The 10,007-nt window shown below is 48.9% G+C and overlaps 1 protein-coding gene across 2 annotated transcripts in view; it reads left to right on the forward strand.

Annotated features, from left to right (window-relative positions):
- FCHSD2 (FCH and double SH3 domains 2) overlaps positions 1-5,962 on the forward strand; it is a 159,306-nt gene extending 153,344 nt beyond the window's left edge. For both annotated transcript variants that reach the window (XM_064144185.1, XM_064144186.1), the window contains 2 exons: positions 1,246-1,328; positions 5,709-5,962. In XM_064144185.1, coding sequence (XP_064000255.1) covers positions 1,246-1,328; positions 5,709-5,792 — 167 coding nt within the window. In that variant the 3' untranslated portion in view covers positions 5,793-5,962. The remainder of the gene's footprint in view (positions 1-1,245; positions 1,329-5,708) is intronic.
- The last annotated feature ends 4,045 nt before the right edge of the window (positions 5,963-10,007 follow it).

The following is a 10,007-nucleotide window of genomic DNA, read 5'->3' on the forward strand; positions in this document are numbered from 1 at the left end:
TCAATCTCATCCATCCCCCCCACCCCCTGCACTAAGCAAGTTGCTCATCAAGCCTGATCTTGAATGTTTGCAGGGATGGGATCTCTGCCTCCTCCATGGGCAACCTGTTCCAGTGTTCCACCCCCCTCATGGTGCAGAACTTCATCCTGATGTCCAACCTAAATCTCCCCTGCTCTAGTTTTCAAACCATTGTCCCTTGTCATAGAATCATAGAATCAACCAGGTTGGAGGAGACCTCCAAGCTCATCCAGTCCAACCTAGCACCCAGCCCTAACCAGTCAACCAGACCATGGCACTAAGTGCCTCATCCAGGCTTTTCTTGAAGACCCCCAGGGACGGTGCCTCCACCACCTCCCTGGGCAGCCCATTCCAATGCCAATCACTCTCTCTGGGAAGAACTTCTTCCTAACATCCAGCCTATACCTACCCTGGCACAACTTGAGACTGTGTCCCCTTGTTCTATTGCTGGTTGCCTGGGAGAAGAGGCCACCCCCCACCTGGCTACAATGCCCCTTCAGGTAGTTGTCCTCTTGCTACAAGCCCTTGTGAAAAGTCCCTCCCCTGCAGCCTCATTCAGGGACTGCAAGGCCACCTTATGGCCTCCCTGGAGCCTTCTCTTCTTTCTCCAGGCTGAACTCTCTCAGCCTGTCATAGCATTTTGGTTGGAAGAGACCTCCAAGATCATCAAGTGCAGCCTTTAACCCAGCACTGCCAAGCGCAGCGCCAAACCTTGCCCCTCACTACCACATCTACTCAGAGCTTTCAGCCCCTCCATGGATGGGGCCTTCTCCACCACTGCCCTGTAGAGCCTGTTCCAGCCCTTGACCAACTCTCTGGAGAAGAAACTGTTCCTGATGTTCAACCTAGATCTTCCTTAGCACAACTTGAGGCCATTTCCTCTTGTTCTATCACTTGTTGTGATAGAGAAGAGGCCAATCCCTACCTGGCTCCAACCTCCTTTTGGGGGGGGAGGTGTAGAGAGCCAAAAGGTCTCCTCTCAGCCTCCTTTCCTCCAGAGCAAACAACCTCAACTCCCTCAGCTGCTCCTCACCAGACCTGTTCTGTAGACCCTCACCAGCTTTGTTGTCCTCCTCTGGACCCGCTCCAGTATCTCAATGTCCCTCTTGGAGTGTCCCTCTAGTATTTGTCCTCCCAGCAGAGGGTTTTCCAGCCACCTCTGGACCCTCTCCATCAGGTCCATGTATTCAGTGCCACTTAGTGATGAGTTCTTGCTTCCTCTTCCAGAGAACAGCTTCAGTTCAGAGTCCCCTGGATTCTCACAGCCTCCCCGGATCCCTCCCGAGACTTCCTACGGCAAACTGCGACCTGTAAGTTGAGTCTGAGTCCTTGTTGGCTTTGTTGCTGCTGCCCCTCCAAAGGCAAGAGGCCAAGCTTGGGGAAATCAGGATGGGGATGTTCAAAGCAGGGAGGGGACACAGCTCTCTGGTGGTGATTTGGCTCTTCGTGTGCTGCAAATCCAATGCCCACCTTAGCTCAGAGGAGCGGAGTGGGGAAATGACAGCCCCAGAGGTGTGTCACAAAGCTCCAGATGGCACCAAGCTGGGAGCAAGTGTGGAGCTGTTAGAGGGTAGGTGGACCTGGGCAGGCTGGACAGATAGGCACAGTCCAGTGCCAGGAGATTTAACAAGTCCAAGTGCCAGGTTCTTCACTTCACCACAACCCCAGGCAATGCTACAGGCTGTGGAAAGAGTGGCTGAGAGCAGGCAGGCAGAGAGGGACCTGGGAGTGCTGGTTGGCAGCAGCTGGACATGAGCCAGCAGTGTGCCCAGGTGGCCAAGAAGACCAGTGGCATCCTGGCCTGGATCAGGAGCAGTGTGGCCAGGAGGACCAGGGGAGTCCTTCTGCCCCTGTGCTCAGCACTGCTCAGGCCACACCTTGAGTGCTGTGTCCAGCTCTGGGCACTCAGTTGAAGAAAGACGTTGAGGTGCTGAAGGTGTCAAGAGGAGGGCAGCAAGGCTGGGGAGAGGAGGCTGAGGGAGCTGGGGGTGTGCAGCCTGAAGCAGAGGAGGCTCAGGGCAGAGCTGATTGCTGCCTGCAGCTGCCTGCAGGGAGGCTGTAGCCAGGTGGGGTTGGGCTCTGCTGCCAGGCAAGCAGCAAGAGCAGAAGGGGCCAGAGTCTGAAGCTGTGCCAGGGCAGGTCTAGGCTGGATGCTAGGAGGAAGCTGTTGTCAGAGAGAGTGACTGGCACTGGAATGGGCTGCCCAGGGAGGTGGTGGAGTGCCCATGCCTGGAGGTGTTCAAAAAGAGGCAGGATGAGGCACTCAGTGCCAGGGTTTAGTTAATTAGAAGGTGTTGGGTGCTAGGTTGGACTTGGTGACCTCGAAGCTCTTTTCCAACCTGATTAATTCTGTGAGAGCAGAGGGAGGTAGAGAAGCAAACAGTAAGCCATTGTGTGGGTGACCTTGAATCTTGCCCACTCCCTGCCCTTCATCTTCTGGCTTTGCCTTCCTTCGATGTGATCCCTGCATGAGGCACAGGAGTCATAAAATCCACCCTGGGAGGAAATCACCTCTGTAATGACAGCAAATGAGGTGGTGCTCAGTAACTCACTGCTGCCTTCTCAGGCTCTGGCAGCTCATTTCTGCTCTTGCCAGCCCTGCACAGCCCTGAAACAGAGGTCTCAGATGAATCCCAGCATGATTTGCTGACCTGCTTTGAGCAATTGCTGCTTCTCCAGCCTGCTGGCAGAGAAATCTGCTGACCAGCACTTTGATGTCCTGCCTGCTCCTTGCTTCTCTGCTGCATTTAGGCTTCCATTTATTTCCTGTCCCCTTCATGTGAGGGTTTGGGGTGCAAAAAAAAATTCATCACTCATCCATTTTTCTTTACTATTTGGTGATGTCTTTCTTGCCTCCCAAAGAGAGGTTTTTGTTTGCCAGAAAAGGAGGGAGGAAAAAGGAATCATTTAACCCCTTTAGAAGCTGCAGGGTTCATCTCCTAGGATCAAGTTAGGGGGAGGGGGGAGGGAGTTCAGAGTCATAAATGAACTATGGAGAGGTGAGGGTTGTATTTGGTCAGCATTCAGTGTGGAGAAAGGAAACATCTTGTGAGCAGGGCATTGTCTGCAGAGTATTCTGAACTGCATTCTGAACAGAATCTTGGAACTAGAATAGTCTGGGTTAGAGTTTGAAACTGCAGTCTGAAGAGACTATCCTGAGCAGAATAGTCTGAGCTATGTTCTGGGTTAGAGTCTGAGTTAGAGTCTGAGTTAGAGTCTGAAACTGCAGTCTGAAGAGAATATCCTGAGCAGAATAGCCTGAGCTATGTTCTGGGTTAGAGTCTGAGTTAGAGTCTGAAACTGTTCTGAAGAGTATATTCTGAGCAGAATAGTCTGAGCTATATTCTGGGTTGGAGTCTGAGTTAGAGTCTGAAACTGTATTTTGAACAGAAGAGTCTGAGTTAGAGTCTGGGTTATGTTCTGGGTTAGAGACTGAGATATGTTCTGGGTTAGAGTCTGAAACTGCATTCTGAAGAGAATATCCTGAGCAGAGTAGTCTGGGTTAGAGTCTGAAACTGCATTCTGAAGAGAATATCCTGAGCAGAATAGTCTGAGCTATGTTCTGGGTTAGAGTCTGAAACTGTATTTTGAACAGAAGACTCTGAGTTATATTCTGGGTTAGAGTCTGGGTTAGAGTCTGGGTTATATTCTGGGTTAGAGTCTGAGTTAGAGTCTGGGTTATATTCTGGGTTAGAGTCTGGGTTATATTCTGGGTTAGATTCTGGGTTATATTCTGGGTTAGAGTCTGAGTTAGAGTCTGGGTTATATTCTGGGTTATATTCTGGGTTATATTCTGGGTTAGAGTCTGAGTTAGAGTCTGGGTTATATTCTGGGTTAGAGTCTGGGTTATATTCTGGGTTAGATTCTGGGTTATATTCTGGGTTAGAGTCTGAGTTATATTCTGGGTTAGAGTCTGGGTTATATTCTGGGTTAGAGTCTGAGTTAGAGTCTGGGTTATATTCTGGGTTAGAGTCTGGGTTATATTCTGGGTTAGAGTCTGGGTTATATTCTGGGTTAGAGTCTGAGTTAGAGTCTGGGTTATATTCTGGGTTAGAGTCTGAGTTAGAGTCTGAGTTATATTCTGGGTTAGACTCTGGGTTATATTCTGGGTTAGAGTCTGAGTTAGAGTCTGGGTTATATTCTGGGTTAGAGTCTGAGTTAGAGTCTGAGTTATATTCTGGGTTAGACTCTGGGTTATATTCTGGGTTAGAGTCTGGGTTAGAGTCTGGGTTATATTCTGGGTTAGAGTCTGAGTTAGAGTCTGAGTTATATTCTGGGTTATATTCTGGGTTAGAGTCTGGGTTAGAGTCTGGGTTATATTCTGGGTTATATTCTGGGTTAGAGTCTGGGTTATATTCTGAGTTATATTCTGGGTTAGAGTCTGGGTTATATTCTGGGTTATATTCTGGGTTATATTCTGGGTTAGAGTCTGGGTTAGAGTCTGAGTTATATTCTGGGTTAGAGTCTGGGTTAGAGTCTGGGTTATATTCTGGGTTAGAGTCTGAGTTAGAGTCTGGGTTATATTCTGGGTTAGAGTCTGAGTTAGAGTCTGAGTTATATTCTGGGTTAGAGTCTGGGTTATATTCTGGGTTAGAGTCTGAGTTAGAGTCTGAGTTATATTCTGGGTTAGAGTCTGGGTTATATTCTGGGTTAGAGTCTGGGTTAGAGTCTGAGTTAGAGTCTGGAACTGTATTCTGAAGAGAATATTCTGACCAGAATAGTCTGAGTTATATTTGGCCACAAAAGGATGGGCAGAGGCCAAGGGGATGAGAGTGAACAAGGCCAAGGGCAGGTTCTGCACTTTGGCCACAACAACCCCAAGCAGCACTGCAGGCTGGGGCCAGAGTGGCTGAGAGCAGGCAGGCAGAGAGGGCCCTGGGGGTGCTGTGAGAGAGGAGCTGAAGCTGAGGCAGCAGTGCCCAGGTGGGCAGCAGAGCCAATGGCATCCTGGGCTGGCTGAGGAGCAGTGTGGGCAGCAGGACAAGGGAGGTTCTTGTGCCCCTGTGCTCAGCACTGCTCAGGCCACCCCTGGAGTGCTGTGTCCAGCTGTGGGCTGCTGAATTGCAGAGAGCTGCTGAGCTGCTGAGGTGTTTGGTGAAGGGCAGCCTGTACCAAGCTGTGTGTTCAGCCTGTGCCAAGCTGTGTGTTCAGCCTGTACCAAGCTGTGTGTTCAGCCTGTACCAAGCTGTGTGTTCAGCCTGTAGTAAGCTGTGTTCAGCCTGTGCCAAGCTGTGGGTTCAGCCTATAGTAAGCTGTGTTCAGCCTGTGCCAAGCTGTGTGTTCAGCCTGTACCAAGCTGTGTGTTCAGCCTGTGCCAAGCTGTGTGTTCAGCCTGTGCCAAGCTGTGTGTTCAGCCTATAGTAAGCTGTGTTCAGCCTGTGCCAAGCTGTGTGTTCAGCCTGTACCAAGCTGTGTGTTCAGCCTGTGCCAAGCTGTGTGTTCAGCCTGTAGTAAGCTGTGTTCAGCCTGTGCCAAGCTGTGTGTTCAGCCTGTATCAAGCTGTGTGTTCAGCCTGTGCCAAGCTGTGTGTTCAGCCTATAGTAAGCTGTGTGTTCAGCCTGTGCCAAGCTGTGTGTTCAGCCTGTAGTAAGCTGTGTGTGCAGCCTGTGCCAAGCTGTGTGTTCAGCCTGTAGAAGGCTTTGAGCCGTTGGCACTTTGTGCTTCTCACCAGCCCCTCCTGGCCGTTGCAGGTGCGAGCAGCTCCTCCTCCCCCTACGCAGCATCCCCGCCGGCCGACAGAGAAGATCGAGGACGTGGAGATCACCCTGGTGTGACGCTGGGACTCAGCTCAGCAGTAGTGCTACAATCAAGACCAAACCCCTGCTGTTTGGTCAATCTCATTTGGGGTTTTTTGAAGGCACCTTTGCATGATGGAGACTTTTCCTGGAGCCAGGAGCCTGGGGAGGATTTGATGTGGCAGCAACACGGCAGATTCCTTCCCACACTCATGGATATTTTGTGCCTTTTTTTGGGGGTGGTTTTATTTTATGGGGATGGGTTTGTTGGGGGGGGGGTGTGGGGTGGGGGATGGGGAGGGTGGTTTCTAGACATGGGTTTGTTTTCCCCCCCCCACCCCCCTCTCTTAGCACAAACCAGGAGGGGCCAAATGCAGTGAGCAGAACCTCAGAGTGAGGTTTGTCCCTCCCCTGGGTCCATTTGTTTTAGAGAGAGGCTGAAGAGCCTCATCCATGCAGCTTAGTCCTTAGCCTACTTTGCCCCCCCCCACCCCGTTCATTAGTACAGTATATTACTGTTGCCATAGGAATGTGTTTCAAAGATCATTAATCCTTCACCTCTCATTAATTGCCTGATTAGGAATTAATCAGATTCCTGGCAAAAGGGGAACTGAGAAAACAATGGGAAAAGCAGAGGCTGGATCCTCTTTCAACCCCTTTGCAGCAAACAAGAAGCAAAGGGGGATGGGGGGGGTGGGAGGTGGGGGGAGGACGGGACACACAAAAAAAGGAAGCTTAATAAATAAGGCAAACGAAGCAGTTGGATGCAGATGATCTGGTGTTAATTAATGCACACCTCTGAGATAATGAACAGGTCTTTGTGGTGATATTTATGCCCTGTGTGTAGGAGTAGAGACCGTAGAGAGGTGTTGGGGATGGGGGTAGCAACATCTGGTTTGGTAGGGAAAGGGAGGGGAGATTTGGGGCCAGAGCTGGAAATTCACCTGCTGCTTTTTATTGGTTTCTTTCTGGGGTTGTTTGGGGTTTTTTTTTCCTCTTTCTTTTTGGTTGTTTTTTAAAGCAGACTCATTTTTTGGGGGGAGGATTTTGGTTCTTTTGGGGGGGTTTTTAACCCAAGTTTTTTGGGTTGTTCTCTGTGCCACTGCATTGCTGTGGACTTTAGTATCCAGCGTTGAGCGGTTCCTCGTCTGAACATCTGGTTAGAAGGGGGAGTAGCTTCTTCCTCAGCCAAACATCTGGCTGGAGGGAGGAGTAGCTGCTTCTCCATCCAAACATCTGGCTGGAGGGAGGAGTATCTCCTTCCTCAGCCAAACATCTGGCTGGAGAGAGGAGTATCTCCTTCCTCAGCCAAACATCTGGCTGGATGGAGGAGTATCTCCTTCCTCAGCCAAACATCTGGCTGGAGGGAGGAGTAGCTGCTTCTCCATCCAAACATCTGGCTGGAGGGAGGAGTATCTCCTTCCTCATCCAAACATCTGGCTGGATGGAGGAGTATCTCCTTCCTCATCCAAACATCTGGCTGGAGAGAGGAGTAGCTGCTTCTCCATCCAAACATCTGGCTGGAGGGAGGAGTATCTCCTTCCTCATCCAAACATCTGGCTGGAGGGAGGAGTAGCTGCTTCTCCATCCAAACATCTGGTTGGAGGGAGGAGTATCTCCTTCCTCATCCAAACATCTGGCTGGAGAGAGGAGTAGCTGCTTCTCCATCCAAACATCTGGCTGGAGGGAGGAGTATCTCCTTCCTCATCCAAACATCTGGCTGGAGGGAGGAGTAGCTGCTTCTCCATCCAAACATCTGGTTGGAGGGAGGAGTATCTCCTTCCTCATCCAAACATCTGGCTGGAGGGAGGAGTATCTCCTTCCTCAGCCAAACATCTGGCTGGAGGGAGGAGTAGCTGCTTCTCCATCCAAACATCTGGCTGGAGGGAGGAGTATCTCCTTCCTCATCCAAACATCTGGCTGGATGGAGGAGTATCTCCTTCCTCATCCAAACATCTGGCTGGAGAGAGGAGTAGCTGCTTCTCCATCCAAACATCTGGCTGGAGGGAGGAGTATCTCCTTCCTCATCCAAACATCTGGCTGGAGGGAGGAGTAGCTGCTTCTCCATCCAAACATCTGGTTGGAGGGAGGAGTATCTCCTTCCTCATCCAAACATCTGGCTGGAGGGAGGAGTATCTCCTTCCTCAGCCAAACATCTGGCTGGAGGGAGGAGTAGCTGCTTCTCCATCCAAACATCTGGCTGGAGGGAGGAGTAGCTGCTTCTCCATCCAAACATCTGGCTGGAGGGAGGAGTTAGCATTTAGAAGGAGTTCCACAAGTGCTTCAGCTCTCCCATTGGATGGTCCTGGTGCATCTTTCCCTGTGGAGCCACAGCCAGAGCACCTGGGGGAAAGCTCTGGTGTCCACAAAGCCTTCAGCCCACCTTTGTGGCCAGGAAAGGCCAGAAAGAGGGAGAAGAAGACTCTTAAACCTGACTTTGAGTGTGACAGCCCCCAGAAGGAAGAGGTTTTGTTGTTGCTGTAGCTTTCAGCTCAACTTTATGGCCAACATTTTGGTCTCAGTTATTTCTTTAGGCCAGAAAGAATTTCAGCCCTCACTTTGAGCGAGATATGCCCAGAATGGAAGAGGTTTTATTGCTGTTGTTCGAAAGAACAGGGCAGAGGATATTGTGAGCTTCAATATGAGGAGAAACAGTCAGAGGAGAAGGCAAAACTGAATGAAAAGAGGTTTTTTTACCACTAAATCCTTCTGAGTGATCTCCATCAGATCAAAGCCTCAGTTGAAAGCCACCACAAGGTTGGGTTCTTGGTGCTGTTGGGTTCTTGGTGCTGTTGGGTTCTTGGTGCTGTTGGGTTCTTGGTGCTCTTGGGTTCTTGGTGCTCTTGGGTTCTTAGTGCTGTTGGGTTCTTGCTGCTGTTGTGTTCTTGGTGCTGTTTGGTTCTATCAGATGCTCTTCTTTGTCTTCATTTTGGGTTCTTCTTTCCCCTCCTGTTAATTTCCTACCAAGGGCTATTTTTTGAGGCTGCATTTCCACTAAGAAACAAAACACACCCAAAAACCCCCAGATCATTCAAATCACCCTCCCAAGACTTCAGTTTGATCATCAAACTTTGCACATCCTCCTCAACCCCAACCCAAAGCCTTGGCACTCCCTAAGACATTTCATCTTAGCCAGCCTCCTTTCCCAGGGTGGGATCTTGCAGCCAGCATGGAGCTGTGTGAACAAAAATCATTCCTGGACCTGTTAGGAAATGACCAACTTAACCTTTTCCATTGTTATTGTGCTTTACTTCCATTGTTTGATTTTTTGGGGGTGTTTTTTGCACCTCCATTGATTCATTTTTGGGATTGAGCTTTTTTTTTTGCACCTCCATTGATTGATTTTTGGGGTTAGGTTTTATTTTTGCACCTCCATTGCTTCATTTTTGGGGTTGGGTTTTATTTTTGCACCTCCATTGATTGATTTTTGGGGTTAGGTTTTATTTTTGCACCTCCATTGCTTCATTTTTGGGGTTAGGTTTTATTTTTGCACCTGCATTGCTTCATTTTTGGGGTTAGGTTTTATTTTTGCACCTCCATTGCTTCATTTTTGGGGTTGGGCTTTTTTTTTTGCACCTCCATTGTCTCATTTTTGGGGTTAGGTTTTATTTTTGCACCTCCATTGCTTCATTTTTGGGGTTGGGTTTTATTTTTGCACCTCCATTGATTGATTTTTGGGGTTAGGTTTTATTTTTGCACCTCCATTGCTTCATTTTTGGGGTTGGGCTTTTTTTTTGCACCTCCATTGTCTCATTTTTGGGGTTAGGTTTTATTTTTGCACCTCCATTGCTTCATTTGGGGTTGGGCTTTTTTTTTGCACCTCCATTGTCTCATTTTTGGGGTTAGGTTTTATTTTTGCACCTCCATTGCTTCATTTTTGGGGTTGGGTTTTATTTTTGCACCTCCATTGCTTCATTTTTGGGGTTGGGCTTTTTTTTTGCACCTCCATTGATTGATTTTTGGGTTGGGTTATTTTTTTGCACCTCCATTGCTTCATTTTTGAGTTGGGCTTTTTTATTTCACCTCCATTGCTTCATTTTTGGGATTAGGTTTTATTTTTGCACCTGCATTGCTTCATTTTTGGGGTTAGGTTTTATTTTGCACCTCCATTGATTGATTTTTGGGGTTAGGTTTTATTTTTGCACCTCCATTGCTTCATTTTTGGGGTTGGGCTTTTTTTTTGCACCTCCCTTGTTTCATTTCTGGGTTGGGCTTTTTTTTTTCCTCCTCCATTGCTTCATTTTTGGGGTTAGG

The sequence above is a fragment of the Pogoniulus pusillus genome, chromosome 6 (assembly GCF_015220805.1).
Source record: "Pogoniulus pusillus isolate bPogPus1 chromosome 6, bPogPus1.pri, whole genome shotgun sequence".
Classification (NCBI taxonomy): Eukaryota; Metazoa; Chordata; class Aves; order Piciformes; family Lybiidae; genus Pogoniulus; species Pogoniulus pusillus.